Source organism: Rhinoraja longicauda, chromosome 1, assembly GCF_053455715.1.
Source record: "Rhinoraja longicauda isolate Sanriku21f chromosome 1, sRhiLon1.1, whole genome shotgun sequence".
Lineage (NCBI taxonomy): Eukaryota > Metazoa > Chordata > Chondrichthyes > Rajiformes > Arhynchobatidae > Rhinoraja > Rhinoraja longicauda.
The window spans coordinates 22,598,269-22,620,165 of NC_135953.1; the positions used below are offsets into that span (position 1 = coordinate 22,598,269).

General features: G+C 40.8%; 1 protein-coding gene across 3 annotated transcripts in view; it reads right to left on the minus strand.

Moving 5' to 3' along the window:
• smad2 (SMAD family member 2) overlaps positions 1-21,897 on the minus strand; it is a 103,279-nt gene that overhangs the window by 35,021 nt on the left and 46,361 nt on the right. For all 3 annotated transcript variants that reach the window (XM_078418591.1, XM_078418774.1, XM_078418681.1), the window contains 2 exons: positions 4,273-4,466; positions 2,947-3,081 (listed from right to left, as the gene is read on the minus strand). In XM_078418591.1, coding sequence (XP_078274717.1) covers positions 2,947-3,081; positions 4,273-4,466 — 329 coding nt within the window. The remainder of the gene's footprint in view (positions 1-2,946; positions 3,082-4,272; positions 4,467-21,897) is intronic.

The window sequence follows — 21,897 nt, forward strand, 5'->3', positions numbered from 1 at the left end:
GAACTAATGAATGCTTAGTCATCATCTTCCACAATTCTACAGATCCTGAAATTGTCATTGTGCATTGAAGGGCAACACACATGAATACATGAGAGAAATCTAGGGAACAAAAATCCTGATAACCTAATGTCAGTGTTCAGCAAAACCTTTAGTGGAAGATGCAATAACGTAACACAGAAAAGAGTAAGAGAATTGAATAGTCAGTATCGTGCGGCCATGGTGACGCAGCGGTAGAGTTGCTGCCTTACAGCACTTGCTGCGCCGGAGACTTGGTTCGATCCCAACTAAGGGTGCTTGTCTGTATGGAATTTGTATTCTCCCCGTGACCATGTGGGTTTTCTCCGAGATCTTCGGTTTCCTCCCAAATTTGAGGAAGGATATTCTTGCTATGGAGGGCGTGCAGCGTAGGTTCACTAGGTTAATTCCCGGAATGGCGGGACTGTCGTATGTTGAAAGGCTGGAGCGATTGGGCTTGTATACACTGGAATTTAGAAGGATGAGGGGGGATCTTATTGAAACATATAAGATAATTAGGGGATTGGACACATTAGAGGCAGATAACATGTTCCCAATGTTGGGGGAGTCCAGAACAAGGGGCCACAGTTTAAGAATAAGGGGTAGGCCATTTAGAACGGAGATCGATCCTGACTACGGGTGCTGCACTGTAAGGAGTTTGTACGTTCTCCCTGTGACCTGCGTGGGTTTTCTCCGAGATCTTCGGTTTCCTCCCACACTCCAAAGACGTACAGGTATGTAGGTTAATTGGCTGGGTAAATGTAAAAAAAAATTGTCCCTAGTGGGTGTAGGATAGTGTTAATGTACGGGGATCACTGGGCGGCACGGACTTGGTGGGCCGAAAAGGCCTGTTTCCGGCTGTATATATATGATATGATATGATATGATATGATATGAGGAAGAACTTTTTCAGTCAGAGGGTGGTGAAGGTGTGGAATTCTCTGCCTCAGAAGGCAGTGGAGGCCAGTTCGTTGGATGCTTTCAAGAGAGAGCTGGATAGAGCTCTTAAGGATAGCGGAGTTAGGGGGTATGGGGAGAAGGCAGGAACGGGGTACTGATTGAGAGTGATCAGCCATGATCGCATTGAATGGCGGTGCTGGCTCGAAGGGCTGAATGGCCTACTCCTGCACCTATTGTCTATTGTCTATTCCAAAGACGTACAAGTATGTAGGTTAATTGGCTTGGTGTATGTGTAAATTGTCCCTCGTGTGTGTAGGAAAGTGTTAATGCGTGGGGATCGCTGGTCGATGCGGACTCAGTGGGCCGAAGGGCCTGTATGTCTAAACTAAAAAGTATGGATTTATGACGACTTTAATGGAGTTTTTTGACAGGGTGTTACTAGGAGAACACAAAGAACCACCAGTGAATGCAGAGTATTTGGATTTATAAAAGGCATTTGATAAGGTGGAACTGTGGACTTGTGAACAAAAAGCACAAAGAATTGTAGGTAATGTACCCGGATTGAGAAATGGTTATTAGACAAAGCAAATAGATGGAATAAATGCAGATAGACACAAAATGCTGGAGTAACTCAGCGGGACAGGCTGCATCTCTGGAGAGAAGGAATGGGTGACATTTCAGGTCAAGACCCTTCTTCAGACTCTTTGATCTTAGATGTTCATAAAATATTACAGGAATACTTTGCCTCCAGTTATTCAATTTACAATCAACAATTTAGCTGAGAGAATCAACTGTCATATTTTCAAGTTTGCTGATGATGCTAAACGAGGTGGTTTGAGTAAAGGACTGAGATAAGGAAAGATTTCTTCAAGCAAAGGATGATGAATCTTTGGAATTCTCAATCATGGAGTGCTTTTAATTTTCATTAATGCAGGAGATCAGCCTTGTCCTTAATAAATGGCAAAGTAGAATCAAAAAGCAAAATAGTTGACTAGAGTTAGTGTCATAACATGGAGAAAGACCCTTTTGCCCAACCTGTCCAAAATGCCCCATTCAAGCTAGCCATTTTTGCCCATGCCTGGCCCATATCCCTCTAAAACTTGGAGGCACTCAGCTGGCAGCATCTGTGGAAGGAATACACAGATAACGTTTCAGCTGGTGACCCTTCCTCACACAGATTCAGTTTGTTTTGCCCAAGATTCCGAAATCTGCAATTTCTTGAGTCTCTCTCTAAACCTCCCCTATCCATGCACCTGTCCAAATTTCTAATAAATGTTTTTGCAGTACCGCCTGAACTACTTCACCTTGCAATTTCCTCCTGATATTTCAATATGCAAAATGAATTATATTCTAACTTGATCAACTTTACTGAAATTTTAGTAACTTTTAATGAAATGCAGCCTTTCTTTAAAAAAACAGGTCACATCCCTGAATTGAACATTCAGGAAAAATCCTGCATGTACAGCCATGCATAAAATGGTCCTGTTTAAATTTGATTGTAATCATGTTTTGTCTTTTCTTTAACTGGATAGTGTGCAACAAAAAGCTTTCCACTATACCTCAGTTCACGTGACAATAATAAACTAAACTAAATCTTCCCAATAATATGCATCATTTTGTACTTCATCATATTTAACTTCCATTTGTTACTTAGCATAATTTCTCTACAATTTTCCATTTTCTATATTTTCAGACAAAATTTATTTTATTGAAGGGTGATTTCAGCATCTGCATGCACCTCTATCTTTTTATTGGCAATTTAATTAACTTTAAGAGCTAACCTTATGTGTTTTGAAGATGAGGAACATTTTCATCTGCCAATTTTTAATCTCTTGAATTGGCCCCTTTTATCAAAAATTAAAAAAACATCCATTCCCTTCTAATTTAAAGAAGCCATAGATAATACTTAAAAGGAAACAATTTAAAATTCAAGACATCAATAACTTTATTGTGTGCTAATTCCTGCTGAAACAAGTTGGGTCAGAGCATAAACCAGTTCATTCTATGGCAGTTCGTCAAAAAATGTGATACCTGGGATATAGTTGCTCTGTGGTTCTATTCCAGATGGAAAATTAGTGTTTTCAGGGATGGAATGAGTGTAGTCATCAAGTGGGGGCAATTCTGCTGGAATTTCAGTGTGTCGTGGCACCAGTACAGGAGGTAAAACTGAAAACAAAAATACAAATAATTAATAAAGATGAAACTTTAGCTTACATTTTATTTGCAATAGTAACAAATCAGTTGCATTATATTATTGTTCAGCATTTATCCATCCTTTAGAACAATCTAGTAATTCCAAATATTCAAATGTGTTCAAGGAAGGCTCCTATAATCTAACATTCCAGATATAATGAATTGGAATTGAAATTTCATTAGGCCTTCAAAACAAAATTGATAACCAGCATTCCCCAGTAAATCAAAACACCAAAAGGCACACAGCAGTGTGTGCTTGTGCGTTTGAACACTCTCAACAAGTTTAGTTTAAGCGGTTATCTCACTATCCCTTTCCTGAAGGCACTTTTATTCCAGTTGCAAAACTTCAAAAAGTGAATCAGTACAAGTCCCAACTGATACTAATCTAGTCTGCAGGGGTCTAACTCAATAAGTGGTATTAATTTGACAATGACTTTTGGGTATTATTGACACCAACTTTTTTTGGCTTTTAAGATTTGCAGATCACCTGACAATTAATTCAAGCACATTTATCATTTACAGAATACAGGAAGTAATTAACATAACTGCTTGCCAAAGTGAACTTTGAGCAAAGAATGCAATATGTATTTAGATTGGCTTTTGCATTATCTACGGGTTCTACTGGTTTCAGGGGTTATGGGGAGAAGACAGGAGAATGGGGTTAGGAGGGGAAGAGATTGATCAGCCATGATTGAATGGTGGAGTCAATGGGCCGAATAGCCTAATTCTGCTCCTATTACTTATGACCTTATTTTACTGGGAAACTTGGGGAAATCTGTTATTCAACAACAATTATTGTACAAAGATTGGGCAAATTAGCGGATCGTTCGCGAGTCTCCTAGGACAAAATGTAAAAACACTTTTAGCATTAATGTGAATTACTTTGCCAATACAAAGTTCATTCAAAATTGGTTACATTTTCAGTTTTACATTGTCATATGCAATTTTTCAACTATGAAAACAAAGGAGATTTTCTATTGAAGAAAGTATTATCCTGGTTGCTCGTATTTTAATCATTTTAAAAGTCACTTTTGCTCCAGCCAAAATTGCCGATGTAGAACGTAATTATCAGTATTTCTTACTTTGCTGCATTACATGAACAAAAGGAAATTACGTTTATTTTCAACATTCTTTTGTTGCAGTCAAACATTCGATTTCACTAACCTGGCGTTTCCACCCTTTGATAGTGGTATGGGTTAACACACACTTCATCCTTCTTGAGATTGAAAGCATATTCACAAGTTTCAATTGCTCGTAGCTCATGGTGACTATGAAGATCAGGCCAGCGCCACAAGCGACAGTAAATGACATGAGGCAATCCTTTACGATGAGAAACCTGCAGCCGGCCATCAAGTGATCTGCATATTTTTTTAAAAGATATGATCTGGATTGCTTAGGATATCATTTACAGGATTTATCATTACATATTTCATTACTAAATTAAATCAGATAATATTTTTATGAAATCATATAATTTCAAACTTAACTAATCATTTTCCAGCATCCAGAGGGTGGGGACAGGGGCAAGGTAGTGAGTAAATATGGTATGTGTAGGAAGGAACTGAGTAAATACGGTAATTAAGCATCTCGCGATTTGCATTAGGATAATTACAGTCTATTCCCTAAACAGCATGTTCTGAAGGACCACCAACATATGCCATTCCTCTCACCTCAAAGTTCAAATTATCTCCCGATGATAAAAAGTCTTCACAAAAGTACAAATTAGGTTTTTATAAAAATGAAAACCTTGGTTAAATTCAAGACATATCTTTGACTTCAGTAATAAACAGAATGTTGTAGATATTCAGGAAGTCATGTTGCATTCATGAGAAGACCTTCATTAATTCTGATGTAGTGCATTTAACCGGAAACATCAATTCCATTTCTCTTTCCACAGATGCTGTCTAACACCAGTGTTGACCGCATTTCCTGTTTATGGTTCAGATTAGAGATTACTAGAGGTATTTCAAGAGGAAGCTGATTAATGTTTGAAAGATTGTTCACTGTTATTCATCATCTCTATTATTGATTTGAATGAAAATGTAATTGGCACAGTCAGCAAGTTTGTGGATGCTGCCAAAATTGGTGATATTATGGGCAGTGAAGGTTATCTACATTTACAACAGTATCGAGATCTTGGAAAATGGGCCAGGGAATGGCAGATAGCATTTAACTGACAAGTGCGAAGTGACGATTTTGCAAAGTTAAAGCAAGCCAGGACTTGCACAGTAAATAGGCCCCTGGAGGGTATGGTAGAACAGAGACTTTTGTGTACATATACATCGCTCCCTGAAAGCAGCTGCACAGGGTTAGGGAGTCTAAAACTAGAGGGCATAAATTTAGGTGCGAGGTGAAAGATTTAAAAGGAATCGAGATGTACGAGAATGTTGCCAGGACGCAAGGGACTGATTTCCAAGGAGAAGTGGGGCAGGCTGGGACTTTATTCTTTGGACTGCAGGAGACAGGGGTGATCTTATAGAGGTGTATAAGATCAGGTGGGGGTATAGACAGGGTAAATCGATGCAGTATTTTTCCAGGGTACAGGAATCAAAAATTAACAAATCATTTTCTAGTATCTAGAGGGTGGGGATAGGGGCAAGGTAGTGAGTAAATAAGGTATGTGTAGGAAGGAATTGAGTAAATAAGGTAATTAAGCATCTCACGATTTGCATTAGGACAATTACAGTCTATTCCCTGAACAGCATGTTCTGAAGGACAGAAGGGAAGAGGGTAAAGGATTAATAGGTAGCAGAGGTGCAATTTTTTTCCCACAGCAGGTGGTACATATAATGGAACAAGCTGCCGGACTAAGCAGTTATGGCAGGTACAATAACAACACATTCAAAGACATTTGGACAGGTACATGGTTAGGAAAGGTTTAGAGGGATCTGGGTTAGACACAGGTAAATGGGAATAGCTCATTGGCAACTTGGTCTTCATGGGCTGAAGGGCCAACTCCATATCAGCGAGCTGACAGGTACGGAGAAACGGGCATGGAAGAGAAAGGTGGCAGCCTGGAACAGATAAGTCATGATCATACTGAATAGTAGGGTGTGCTTGAAAGACCAGGTGGACTACTTCTGCTCCTATTTTTGTAGGTGTTTATCTCCAATAGCTGCAATATTTTTATTTTCCTTCATTCTATTGTATTCCTTGTATACTAAAAGCAAATTCACTCCATCAGTAATTTGCTACTAGGCTAACTGTAAAAATGCTAAGCGTTCTTATCAGACTCAGCTCCCCCCAAGAATGATGATAAATCAGTTATTTTTGAATTCTGCGATAAGTGTTTGCCCTGTTTCCTCACAATTATGGACTGTAAAATGTCCTCCTTTATATTAAAGGCATTTCAAGTCAGAATACGAGTAGAATTAGGCCATTTGGCCCATCAAGTCTATTCTGCCATTCAACCATGGCTGATCTATCTCTCCCTCCTAACCCCATTCGCCTGCCTTCTCCCCAAAACCTCTGACACCTGTATTAATCAAGATCTTAGAGGTAGAGTGCTCAAATTGTAATCTAAGCCAATCACTTTGATATCTCAGTACTCAGAAACAAGTTGATAGCACAGAATCTTTACCGAAACAAGATCAATAGAATTGATACATTTCTAACTTTGAGGTATCACTTTAGTCAACTCTGATACCGACTCCATCAACAGGACTCTAATCTTGAATTAAGTCATACAGCGTGGAAACAGGCCCTTTGGCCCAACTTGCCCACCCCAGCCAACATGTCCCAGCTACACTAGTCCCACCTGCCCACCTACCCTTTCCAGCTTGACAACATCTTTCCAATAAGATGGTGCCCAGAACTGAACACAATACTTTAAATGCGGTCTCATCAACATCTTATATAACTGCAACATGACCTCCCAACTACCCAGTTGAGTTTCAGTTTAGTTTATTGTCACGTGTACCAAGGTACAGTGAAAAGCTTTTGCTGCGTGCTAACCAGTCAACAGAAAGACAAAACATTATTATAATTCAGCCATTTACAGTGTAGAGGCACATGATAAGGGAATAACGTTGAGTGCAAGATTAAGTCTGCAAAGTCCGATCAAGGATAGTCTGAGGGTCACCAATGAGGTAGATAATAATTCAGCACTGCTCTCTGGTTGTGGTACGATGACAGCTGGGAAGAAACTGCCACTGAATCTGGAGGTGTGCGTTTTCACACTTCTATACCTTTTGCCTGATGGGAGGGGGGGAGAAGATGAGGCAATAAAGGGGGCTTTTTCCAGTTGGCTGCCAGAGACTAGCGGAGTCCCGCAGGGCTCGGTGCTGAGTCATCTGCTTTTCAGGTTATATATTAATGATTTGGATGAGGGGATTGAAGGCTTTGTGGCCAAGTTTGCAGATTATACGAAAATAGGTGGAGGGGCAGGTAGTGTAGAGAAAGCAGGGACTCTGCAGAAGGACTTGGATAGGTTGGGAGAGTGGGCAGAGAAGTGGCAGAAGGAATATAGTATCGCCAAGTGTGGAGCTATGCTTTATGATAGTAGGAATAAAGGCGTAGATTATTTTCTAAATGAGAAGGGAATCCAGAAATTGGAGGTGTAATGGGACTTGGGAGTCCTGATGCAGGATTCCCAAAAAGTTAATTTGCACATTGAATCCGTATTAAAGAAAACGAGAAGGTTATATACAAAAATAGGGATGTAATGCTGAGGCTCTATAAGGCGCTGGTAAGGCCGCAGTCGGAATATTGTGAGCAATTTTGGGCACCATATCCGAGGAAGGATGTGCTGGCTCAGGACAGCATCCAAAGGAGGTTTACAAGAATGATCCCAGGAATGAGTAGGTTAACATATGATGAGCGTTTGACAGCACTGGGCCTGTACTCGCTGGGGTTTAGAAAAATGAGGGGGGGACCTCAATGAAACGTACAGAATAATGAAAGGCTTGGATAGAGTGGATGTGGAGAGGATGTTTCCACAAGTGGGAGAGTCTTGGACTAGAGGTCATAGCCTCAGAATTAAAGAACATTCTTTTAGGAAGGAGATGAGATGGAATTTCTTTAGTCAGAGGGTGGTAAGTCTGTGGAATTCCTTGCCACAGGCCGTGGAGGCCAAGTCAGTGAATATATTTAAGGCAGAGATAGATAGATTCTTGATTAGTACAAGTGCCAGGGGTTATGGGAAGAAGGCTGGAGAATAGTCAAGTCAAGTCAAGTCAATTTTATTTGTATAGCACATTTAAAAACAACCCACGTTGACCAAAGTGCTGTACATCTGATTAGGTACTAAGGAAAAAAATGAAACATACAGTAGCACGCAAACAGTTCAATGAGCCTCAAACGCTAGGGAGTAGAAATAGGTTTTGAGCCTGGACTTAAAGGAGTCGATGGAGGGGGCAGTTCTGATGGGGAGAGGGATGCTGTTCCACAGTCTAGGAGCTGCAACCGCAAAAGCGCGGTCACCCCTGAGCTTAAGCCTAGACTGCGGGATAGTGAGTAGCCCCAAGTCGGCCGACCTGAGGGACCTGGAGTTAGAGAGGGGGGTTAGAAGATTTTTGATGTAGGGGGAGAATGTCCATTTAGGGCTTTATACGTGAATAAGAGGAGCTTGAAGTTGATTCTGTACCGTACAGGCAGCCAGTGGAGAGGCCAGAATCGGGGTGATGTGGTCCCTTTTACGGGTACCCGTCAGGAGTCTCGCTGCGACGTTTTGGACCAGTTGCAGGCGGGACAGGGAAGATTGGCTGATCCCAGTGTATAGGGAGTTGCAGTAGTCTAGGCGGGTGGAAATGAAAGCGTGAATGATTTTTTCTGTGTCGTCGAATTGGAGGGTTAGGAGTGAGAGATAGGTCAGCCATGACTGAATGGCTGAGTAGACTTGATGTGTCAAAAGGCCTAATTCTGCTCCTATGACTTATGATCTAATGAAGAGGGAGTGGCCAGGGTGCAACTCATCTTTGATTATGCTGCTGGCCTTGCCGAGGCAATGCGAGATATAAATGAAGTCAATAGAAGGGAGGTTGGTTCGTGCAATGGTCTGGGCTGCGTCTACAATTCCCTGCTATTTCTTGCGGTCTTGGATGGAGCTATTCCCAACCTAGCTGTGATGCATACCGATAAAATACTTTGTATAGTGCATCTGTAGAAGTTCATGTGAGTTGTAGGGGATATGCCAAACTTCCTAAGCCATCTAAGGAAGTCGAGGCGTTGTTGTGGTTTCTTGGTCATTTCTTGGTCCAGAAGTTGTTGGTGATATTGACTCCTAAGAATTTGAAATTTTCAATCATCTCTACTTCGGCGCCATCAATGTAAACTGGGGTATGTGTACTGAAGTCGATCACTATCTTCTTTACCTTGCTGACACTTAGAGAGAGGTTGTCTCGACACCAGTACACGAGGTTCTAAATCTCCTTCCTGTACTCTGTCTCATTATTTGATATCCAGCCCACAATGTTGGCTTGGTTTGCGAATTTGAAAATTGAGTTAGATTTGTATATGGCTGCAGTCGTAGAGTGATATCGTGTGGAAACAGGCCTATCAGTCCAACTTGCCCACTCTAGCCAACATGTCCCAGCTACACTAGTCCACCTGCCCGAGTTTGGTTCACATCCCTCCAAGCCTGACCTATCCATGTACCTGTCTAACTGTTTTTAAATGTTGGGATAGTCCCTGCCTCAACTACCTCCTCTGGCAGCTTGTTCCATACACCCTTTGTGTGAGTTACCCCTCAGATTCCTATGAAATCTTTTCACCTTAAACCTATGTCCTCTGGTCTTCGATTCACCTACTCTAGGTAAGAGACTGTGTATCTACCCGATCTATTCCTCTCATGGTTTTATACACCTCAATAAGATCACCCCTCCTCCTCGTGCTCCAAGGAATAGAGTCCCAGCCTACTGAACCTCTCCCTATAGCTCAGACCCTCTAGCCCTGGCAACATCCTTATAAATCTCCGTACCCTTTCCAGCTTGACATCTTTCTTAGGTGTAAAGGAGTATAGGGGGCTGAGAACACTTCCTTGCAGAGCACCAGAGTTAAGGTTTATCATAGAGGATGATCTGTCCCCTATCTTCACTGATTGGGGTCTGTTGATCAGGAAATCAAGGATCCAGTTGCAGAGATTAGTGCTGATAACACCAAGTCCCATGAGTTTGATGTAAGCTTAGATGGTTATAATGGTATTAAAGGAAGAGCTGTAGTCTATGAATAGGAGTCTGACGTAAGTGTCTCTCTTATCCAGGTGTTCCAGGGATGAGTGTAGGGCTAGGACGATGGCATAGTTCGTGGACCTGTTGTGCCGGTAAACGAACTGCGGTGGGTCAAGGCCGCAGGACAGACTGGATTTAAAGCATTCCATAACTAGCCTCTCAAAACATTTCATGATTGTGGATGTCAACGCCACTGGACAGTAGTTGTTTAGTCATGAGGTCTTGCTTTTCTTCGGGACTGGGATGATGGTGGTCTTCTCGAAGCAAGTGGGTACCTCAGAACATAGAAGGGAGAGATTAAAAGTGTCTACAAATACTCCCGCAAGCTGGTCTGCACAACCAGTAAGGACACGGCCAGATACTCCGTCTGGGCCAGTTGCTTTGTTGGGTTTACCCTCAGGAAAGCTGCTAACCTCTGTAACACTCAATGCTCTGAGTGATGAGGGTCAATGTGCCAAAATCCTTTTTGACCACCTTATCCACCTGCGACTCTACCTTCAAGGAACCATGCACCTGCACTCCTATATCCTTCTGCTCTACAACATTACCCAGAACCCTACAATTCACCGTGTAGATCCTGCCCATGTTAGACTTCCCAAAATGCAAAACACCTCACATTTCTCTGTACTAAATTCCATCAACCATTCCTCAGCCCACCTGGCCAAGATCCTGCTGCAATTGGTCACAACCATCTTCACTATCTGCAACACCATCCATTTTTGTATCATCTGCAAAGTTGCAGCTAAACTGAGTTAATCTTGCCATGTATGTTCTCATTCAAATAGATGACAAACAGTAACGGGCCCAGCACCAAACTCTGAGATACACCACTAGTCACCGGCCTCCAATCCAAGAAGCAACCTTCCACCATCACCCTCTGCTTCCAATTAAGCCAATTTTCTATCCATTCTGCTACGTCTCCTTGAATCCCATGCAATCTAACCTTCCAGAGCAGCCTACCATGCAGAACTTTGTCGAATGCTTTGCTGAAGTCCAGATATACATGTACAGCTCTGCCCTCAACCTTTCTGATCACATCCTCAAAAATCTCAGATTGGTAAGACAAGACTTGTCCATCTAAATGGATGTATAGATGTATACGCTCCAGTAGCTTTTCAACTACAGATGTTAAGTATATGTTAAAGCTAGAAAGCAGGCTCTTTTAGCACCCACTCTTGATTTGTTCCCATGTTCTAATTGGGATATGTAGCTTTGCTGGAGAAACAATGAGGAACTAACTCCAATTGGAGTGTTCTGTAACAGAGAAACATTTTTCTCTCAAAGAAAACAAAATAAAATTGTCACTCATTTCTCTGCCATTTACAGTTTTTCCATACATAGCCATCTGTCATTTTGATTGTTTCTGCCATCTGCCATTTTGATGATCATTTCTCTAATGATGTAAATAGACAGACTAGAAATTCCAAGGTCCAAGGATTAATTTTTGGCTCTACAACCAGCAGGCTATTAAACACTACAACCTCCAATAAGCTCTGAGCTACATAGACCTGGGGACATTGTTTTTGATACATATGCATGTATGTACACTGAACTTATTTTTGTGTTTATTATAGTGTTTACAGAATACTATGTTTACATATCTGTTGGGCTGCAGCAAGTATACATTTCTTTGTTCTGCTTCGGGCCGTAGGACAATAAAACATTCTTGAGTTGTGATATTAGAAAAAGGCATTGCCAGTATTATCATTGCTGAAAGAGCCTGCAAGCATAACCCTAGCTTTCAACTGCCTATCACTTAATTATTTGCCCCACTGTGAACTTTCTGATTTAGGTTTTTGCAAAACAAGAGGGCATTTCTCTATATTTTTTTTCTTTGCCCTGTTCCAATCACTTTTTAAACTTAAATTAGGTTTATTGTCATGTTTACTGAAGTATAGAGAAAAACTTTGTTTTGCATGTAATCCATATATCAGATATACCCTATATAAATAATCAAATCAAACTCAAGCACAATAGATAGAGCAAAGGAGAAGATACAGAGTACAGAATAGAGTTCTCAGTATTGTAGTGCATCAGTTCCCCAGACAAAGTCCATGTCCATAAGGGGTAGAGGTTAATCAGACAGGACCCTAGGTCATGGAAGGACTATTCAGTATGCAAAGTATTCGTTTAATACCTCACCTACATTGTCTGACGCCAAGCACAGATTCCCTCCTTGATCTTAGAGCAGTCCAACGTTCTCCCTGATCACCCTTTTATTTTTAACAAATGTATGAAACCCTTGGGATTTTCTGTAATATGACTCGCCAATCACATTTCATGGCCCCGTTTTGGCACCTCTAATCACCCACTTGAGATCTTTCCTACTTGCTTTGTATTCCTCATAAAACAGTCTGATGCCACCTTCTTAACAATGGAACCGCAGTGGCAGGAATTTCTGGGAATCATTTGGAAGAACAATCATCATTATCATCCACCCATTTCCTCCCCCATTGTTGGTCTCCTATCGTTGCACTCCCATTTCCAAAACCAACTCTCCAAACCCTAATAGATCTTATGGGACTTTCAGCTTTTCTTTTTATAAAGCAATATATGATCTTACAGACCCATCCCATTAACATGCCTTCAGCATCATCTCATCTCTTCCTTTTTATTTGTTCCCTTTTCTTTCTGCTCTGCCTCTTTTCTGGCCCTCTAAAAATGTATTTCTATTTTCAGTTCATGCAACAGTTATTGACCCCAAAAAATCAGCCTTCCCCTTCCACAGATGTAATAAGACATGAAGTATTAACATTTTCTAATTTTATTTCAGATATCATAAAGCTTGGGATGGAAAAATGAAAATGAAGAGTTGTGGCTCTTGATTAGTACCATGTACTCATAAATGGTTATTATTAAGAGTGATTTGCATGATGACTTTAGTAATTTAACAATTAACTGATATTGATGGTGTAAAAATTTAGGATGAGATGACTTTCGCTGAAAAATTGAGAGCGGGAATCAGTACAGGAAAGCAAACACTTTAATTCACATGCATGTTCAGTCTGAAGCAAACTCAAATTCAAAAAGCACATATAGTTAAAGAATGCAGGCTTGGATTCTGACGTCAACATGAAAGTAACCCAACAATGCTAAGGAATCTGTTTTTAGCCCATCAGTAGACAAAACACCCAACTTCACAATCCTAAAATTATTTCTACAAGCAGAGTTGTAGAATACTTTTTCTTTATTTCTGATTAAAACAATTGATTCGAATAGGAGTGTGAAGGCTAAAGATAACAGATTTCTTGCCATGGTTAAATGTAGAACCATTAGAAAGATGACAGGTACAAGGTGCTGGTGAGGCTTCACTTGGGTGTTTCGTGTTCAGTTTTGGATATCCTGCCGTAGGAAGGATATAATTAAGTTGAAAAGAGTGCTCCTTGAAAATGGCTACATAGGGTGGGTAGTCTAAAACGAGAGGGCGTAAATTTAGGTGCGATGATTTAAAGGTTTAACAGGAGTCGAGATGTACGAGGATGCTACCAGGACAAGAATTTTAGCTCTAAGTAAAGGTTGGGCAGGTTAGAACTTTGTTCCTTTGAAGTGTGATCTAATAGAGGTGTATAAAATCATGATGGGAATAGGGTGCATGCACAGTCTTTTTCCAAGGGAAGTGGAATCAAGAACTAGAGGGATAGGCTTAAGGTGAGAAAGGAAAGATGTAATAGGAATCTATGGAGCAATTTCTTCACAAAGAGTGATGGGTATATGCAATGGATATATTTGAGGCAGGTGCAAAAATAACACTCGAGAGATTTGGACAAGTATACAGACAGGAAAGGTTTAGAACGTGACAAATGAGGGCAGATTAGACTAACTAAGATGGCACCATGGTCATCATGGACAACCTCAGCCAAAGGATCCATTTCGTGTTGTACGAATAGAACCATCACCTGTTTTGCCTAGTTAGACACAACATGCTGGAGTAACTAAGTTTGGAGGGGTAAAGATACAGCTGTTTTACCACATTCAAATGTGAAGGCAAAATAAAGCAAATTCTAAAAATCTGAAACATTAAAGAAATATTCATGAAGCACTCAACAGCATTGACATTTCAGAAATATGCTTTAGGTCAAAATTGTTAAATGTTAAAGACAAATATTTGAATATGTGGAGCCATGAAAACTAGGTGAAAAAAACAAAAAGAGGAAGGAAGAAAGAAAGAGACTGGGCAGCAATGATTAATTGATTAGAAAAAAAGCAGCTGGTAGAGCTGCTGCCAAGAGACCTGGGGTCGATCCCGATCTCAGCTGCTGTCTGTGTGGAATTTGTACGTTTTCCCTGTGACCTCTGGGTTTCCTCTAGGTGCTCCGATTTCTTCCCACATCCCAAATACATGCGGATTTGTAAATTATTTGGCTTCTAAATAGTCCCAAAGTGTGCAGGGAATGGGTGAAAAAGCAGAACAGAACTTGTGTGAACTGGTGATCAATGGTCTGTCAGTTTAATTCTACATTCTATTTCATAGCTTATCTTTAGTTTTTTGCTTTGTTTCAGCGAGGTCCAGAGGTTCCTGAGATCAGTAGCTTATTTTCTGACTCGGCACTTTGCAGCCCTCAGAACTTAATGAATTCAGCAATCTCTGATAATCAGCCTTTCCACTTTATCCTTTAAGTTGATCCTTGTTAATATAATCATCTCCTGCTCGCTCCCTCTCAAAACTCCCAAATTGTACTTATAGCACCTCCAGCATTATGCCTCGGTCCCAGCACTTTTTTGATATTCTCATTTGCCTTTTCTCCATTTTTAGATCCTTTCAACAAATCAAATGTGATGAACAAGCTAAAATATCTTCACCTCAAAACAGTGATATTTGTAAAAATCAGATGGCACCCAAACTTCATTAAAACAGTTGGAGCCCAACAAGAAATTTAAAAAGCTCACCATTTAGAACGGAGATGAGGAAGAACTTTTTCAGTCAGAGAGTGGTGAAGGTGTGGAATTCTCTGCCTCAGAAGGCAGTGGAGGCCAGTTCATTGGATGCTTTCAAGAGAGAGCTGGATAGAGCTCTTAAGGATAGCGGAGTGAGAGGGTATGGGGAGAAGGCAGGAACGGGGTACTGATTGAGAGTGATCAGCCATGATCACATTGAATGGCGGTGCTGGCTCGAAGGGCTGAATGGCCTACTCCTGCACCTATTGTCTATTGTCTATTGTCCATCACACCCTGTGCTTGTTGACAAAGCTAACAATTTCAACCAATAATTTTAAATTGCCAAAACATCTGTTCACCACAATAAGAACTATCTTCCAAAGAAGTTGTGCCATACAATTATATCCTCAGACAGCTAACTGTTTTCTCTTTGCCAGCTCCTTGAGAAGTTTAGTTCTATGCTTAGCTTTCTTAACAATGTTAATGATTGTTTTTTACAAATCTGAAATCAGTTATCATTTACAGATCAGAGTCAGAGGATATAGGTTATTAGTTCTGGTGAATGGCCATGAACATGAAACAAATCATGATTTTCCTTCATCTCAGCCCTAAAATGGCCAACTTCTAAAACTGAGAATATGCTGACTATTTCAGATTTTATAATCAGAGGAAACAGCCTTTCAGCATTTCTGTAATGTTCTCTGACAATGAGATAAGAGATTTTTTCATCCAGAGTGATGAGAATCTTTGGAATTTTCAGCCAAGTGGGAAGTGGAGGCTTGGTCATTGAATTTTGGTTTATTCAAATAGAAAGCAATAGAATTTTTACAATATAAATCCATAAAAGGATCTGAATTCGGAGCAAAAAGGGCTACAAATAATCACTTACACAAACTAATTTTGAACAGTAAAGCTGAAAAAAGTGGCTAAATAGCCAACTTCTGCTTCAATTTATGTCCTTATGAGACAAGGGTAAACAGGAGAGAATTCTTGAAGAATTACCAATCTTAAAAGTGACATATTACTAATTAAACATAATAATTAAAAATAATAAAACATAAGCATGTTGGTACAAGAGGATCAATTTTCAGGCATTCCAACCACAGAAAATGTTGGGGCCTAATAGTACCTTTCCTACTAATAATGTTAAGCTAGATGGTCTGCAATTTCCTGTTTTAAAAGGTCTCCCTCTCTGTATACACACACACATTGGTTATTTACCAGTGCTCTTTGTTATTGCTTCTTTTAGAGATCTCACCATTCACATGCTTTACACCAATGACTGCTCAAGATGGTGGAGAAGCTTCCAGGAAGAAACTAGGCAGTCTCCCCAATAGGCACATGTGAAGAAAGAGCAAAAGCAATGCAGAAAGAACATGCAACAATCTGATTAATCCACTCGCCTTTCACCTACGCCAGTACCTGTGGATTACCTCAAAAGCACAAAGAACTGTAGAAGCTAACCATCCTCAACCCAGAACATTTCTCATATGCCTTTCATCAGCTTCAATTTTTTTACTTTTCCCATCAAATAAAATCACATTAGTTTGTTTTTACAACAAATGTACAATTTTTACTTTACTAGATTTCTCAAATCCTATTATTTTTTTAATATATAGTACAGTTGCTTTCTCTGGTTCAAGATTTCCTCAGCCGACCTTCTCTTATTTCATCAATTTAATTCTAATATCTTAGTAATTGACCTACTTCAGCCATAATTAATCCTGTTCTTGAATCTCATTACTTTTACGTTAGACGAGATAAAAAGTGTGGAAACAGGCCCTTTGGCCCACCGAATCCGCGCCGACCACCTATAACCCCATACACAAGCACTATCCTACCCACTAGGGACAAGTTAATAGAAGCCAATTAACCTACAAACTTGTACGTCTTTGGATTGTGGGAGGAAACTGGAGCACCCGGAAAAATCCCACACTGTCACAGGGAGAACTTACAAACTCCATATACAATAGACAATAGGTGCAGGAGGAGGCCATTCGGCCTTTCGAGCCAGCACCGCCATTCAATGTGATCATGGCTGATCATTCTCAATCAGTACCCCGTTCCTGCCTTCTCCCCATACCCCCTGCTTTGGATCTTGGGCAGTTCCTTCTTTCCTCCATACTTTGCACTTGCCATCACTCTGATATATGTTAATCTTGGTCTCATCTGTCCACAAGACCTTTTTCCAGAACTGTGGTTGCTCCTTAGACAGTACCCGTGGGCAGGATTGAACCCGGGTCGCCAGGGCTGTAAGGCAGCAACTCCACTGTTGCGCCACTGTGCTGCCCCTTTTTAAAATTAAATTTTATTTCCTTCTTTTTAACATTGCAGTAAAAAGGCACTCAAACTACAATGATCCAACTCCAACGATAGTTTACATTTTCTGTCCACAATGCAAGACGTTTTTGCTTGATACGAGGCTACCTTGAGATCTCGCACAAGAACAGTCACCAATCCAAGGTTGCTTCGGTGCCTCCGAGAACAAGGAAATTTCAAGCTATGTGCCTGAAAACATTCTTCATTGTCTTCAGCCCCCATTACATGTTTTTCTGTTATTTTTCGGAGAATGATGAACGTACACCATCATTGCTCGAGATTCACCAGTCATTTCTTGAACATTTAAGCAAAATCATGGTATGGTCTTTAAACCTTAATCTGATTTGATTGCCAATTTTCCAGCTGGTGTTAAACTGCCTGACATGCTGCTTGCACATGGAGGTAACCTGTTTAAAATGAAATCTTTTAGAAACATAGACAAGAGGTACAGGAGGAGGCCATTTGGCCCTTCGAACCAGCACCACCATTCATTGTGATCATGGCTGATTATCCACAATCGGTAACCCTTGCCTGCCTTCTCCCCATATCCCTTGATTCCGCCAGCCCTAGAGCTCTATCTAACTCTCTTTTAAATTCGACCAGTGAATTGGCCTCTACAGCCTTCTGTGGCAGAGAATTCCCCAAATTCATAACTCTCTGGGTGAAAAAGATTTTTCTCATCCAGGTTTTAAATAGCCTCCCCTTTATTCTTACTGTGGCCCCTGGTTCTGGACTCCAACATTGGGAACATTTTTCCTGCATCTAGCTTGTCCAGTCCTTTTATAATTTTATACGTTTCTATAAGATCCTCTCTAATCCGTCTAAATTCCAGTGAATACATAGAGTCATAGAGTCCTACAGCACAGAAAGAGGCCCTTCGGCCCATCGTGTCCGCGCTGCCCGTTACCAAACACAGTCTAATTTTAATCCCAATACAAGCCCAGTTTTTCCAATCTTTCCTCATACGACAGTCCTGCCATCCCGAGGATTAACCTCGTGAACCTATGCTGCACTGCCTCAATAGCAAGGATGTCCTTCCTCAAATTAGGAGACCAAAACTGCACACAATACACCAGATGTGGTCTCACCAGGGCCCTATACAACTGCAGAAGGACCTCTTTCCTCCTATACTCAAATCTTCTCGTTATGAAGGCTTTCTTCACTGCCTGCTGTACCTGCATGTTTACTTTCAGTGATTGGTGTACAAGAACACTCAGGTCTCGTTGCACTTCCCTTTTTCCAAATCTGACACCATTGAGATAATAATCTGCCTCCTTGTTCTTGCTGCCAAAGTGGATCTCACATTTATCTACATTATACTGCATCTGCCCACTCACTCAATCTGTCCAAGTCCCCCTTCAACCTCCTAACATCCTCTTTGCAGTTTACACTGCCACCCAGCTTTGTCATCTGCAAATTTGCTAGTGTTACTTTTAATTCCATCATCCAAATCATTAATAGACAATAGGTGCAGGAGTAAGCCATTCAGCCCTTCGAGCCAGCACCGCCATTCAATGTGATCATGGCTGATCATTCTCAATCAGTACCCCGTTCCTGCCTTCTCCCCGTACCCCCTGACTCCGCTATCCTTAAGAGCTCTATCTAGCACTCTCTTGAATGCATTTTTGAGAATTGGCTTCAACTGCCTTATGAGGCAGAGAATTCCACAGATTCACAACTTTGACTGAAAAAGTTTTTCCTCATCTCTGTTCTAAATGGCCTACCCCTTATTCTTAAACTGTGCCCCCTGGTTCTGGACTCCCCCAACATTGGGAACATGTTTCCTGCCTCTAGCGTGTCCAATCCCTTAATAATCTTACATGTTTCAATAAGATCCCCTCTCATCCTTCTAAATTCCAGTGTATACAAGCCTAGTCGCTCCAGTCTTTCAACATACGACAGTCCCGCCATTCCGGGAATTAACCTAGTAAACCTACGCTGCACGGCCTCAATAGCAAGAATATCCTTCCTAAAATTTGGATTATAATATATATTGTAGTTACGGCCCCAGCACCGAACCTTGTGGCACTCCACTCGCCACTGCCTGCCATTCTGACAGGGACCCGTTTATTCCTACTCTTTGTTTCCTGTCTGCCAACCAATTCTCTATCCATGTCAATACCCTACCCCCAATACCATGTGCTGTAATTCTGCCCACTAATCTCCTGTGTGGGGTATATCCACTTGGTGGACCATTCCTTTGGTGGGTTTGTAAAGCCGACAGTGTTTCTCTCGTTCCAGCGGCAGAATAAAGACTTCAACATCATCATAATGACATGGGAGACACGGAGAATCTAGAGGCATGGTGTAAACATTTATCCCAACTAATGAGCCACAGAAACATTCCAATATTTCCCAGATCCTCCACAATTCATCCTTAAATCTCTGTGGCTGGTGAAGTTGTATTGTGGTGTTCTTCTGTTCAAAGTCTTTCTTTAATTGAGTACAACCTTTCCATCTTTATTCAAAAGCTTTAAAAAAAAATTGTACAGCGACAGATATTAATTTCTTGGCTGTAGAAGCTGCAGAGCTGCAGATTTCCTTTGAACCAAACTTAAATAATAATTAGTTACTGATCATTGTGATCATCGCTAAGATGCTGTTCTCATCCTGCTTTTATTATCAGTTTAGATTCATTATTTTTATTTGAAAATACATACTTTGTGAAAGCAAAATCCAGGATGTGGCAAATCTAAAAAGAAAATGCTAAAAGTACTCGCTCATTAGTCTCTGAAGAGATTCTGTCAGTTCTGATTGTTAAGTCTGATCCCCTCTCTGTTTTATCTGCTTTAAAACATTTCTTGGGAGATCTCACATTTTGAGCAAGTTGTCCTATATACTTGAAACACGATTCCCTTTCCTCTTTTTACAATTTTATCTACCAGCTTATCGTGGAGCACAAGAAATCTCTGATGACTATTCTGCGCCAGGCAGACAAAATACTAAATGCACCTAAACCTTTTTCAAATTTCCCATGCGCTCTACTATGATTCTCCTTGGGAATTGTTTTTGATCTCTATCTTATTATTAGATGTATTGTTACCATTATAGCTACACTTTTCCTTCCTTCCCTCTTCCTCCGAAAGACTTCACACATAGGACTTGAATTTTTAGACTTTAAAAACAAAGGCAAAAACATGAGTGCAAGAGTCAGGAAGTCATGATGCAGCTTTATAGGAGATAGATGGGAGTAACTCCACAGGTAGCATCTCTGGAGAAAAAGAATAGGTGACTTTTACGGTTGGAGCCCAAGTGTCACCTATTCTTGTTTCCAGAACTGACCTGCTGAGTTACTCCAGCATTTTGCATCTCTCTTCGGTATAAACCAGCATCTGCAGTTCCTTCCTACACAGCTTTAGAGGACTTTGGTTAGGCTGCTTTTGGAGTACTGAGTGCAGTTCTGGTGGCCACATTATGAAAAGGATTAGGGGGCTTTGGAAAGAGTGCAGAGGAGATTTACGATAATGATATACATGGAACTGCAGATATTGGTTTATGACACAGACACAAAGTGCTGGTGTAACTCAGCGGGCCAGGCAGCATATCTAGAAAACATCGACATGGAACTGGAGAATAATCTGAAGAAGGATCCCGACCCAAAGCCTCACCGGTCCCTGTTCTCCAGAGATGCTGCCTGACCTGCTAAATCATTGCAGGACTTTGTACCCTTTTTATTTTACAAACAGATTTAGCCTGGATTAGGGTTTTTAGCTGCAGGGAGAGATTAGACAGATTTGGATTATTTTTGCTGGAACAGAACATGTTGAGAGGAGAGCTGATAGAACTCTGTAAAAGTATATGAGAGGCATAGATAGCGTTGACAATCAGAGCCCCTCACTCCCTATCCCCCCCCCCCCCCCCCCCCCCCCAACACACACAATGGTGGAAATGTCAAAGATTAGAGAGCATAGCTTTAAGGCTTGAGGGGCAAAATGTAACACACACACACACACACGTGAGTGCCTGGAACGCACTGCCAAGAGTGGTAGTGGCATTTAAGAGATGTTTGAATAGGCCCATTGTCAAGCAGAGAAAAGTAGTATATGGATTATGTGCAGACAGATAAGAGTTGGTCTTAGTATAATGTTTGGCACAGGCACTGTGGGTCAAAGGACCTGTTCATGCGCAGTTTTATGTTGAGTCGAATTTATAATCACTGTTTGGCAAAATTGGTTATTAACCTTATTCAGAAATGCATCAACATTCAGTCTCTTTATTTTGACAAGAGCAATATACATTGAGAACTTTTTCATGCATCACTGCTGGAGGGAGGGAATCACACACTTACACATTTGCATTTCAGCTATTACACCGATTTATCAAATTCTCTTCTTTGTAGAATAATAAAACACTCATAACTGGTTTCCAATCTACCTAACTGCTTTCATGAGGAGATTCAAAAACATTACTCTAATCCTGAAATCCATTT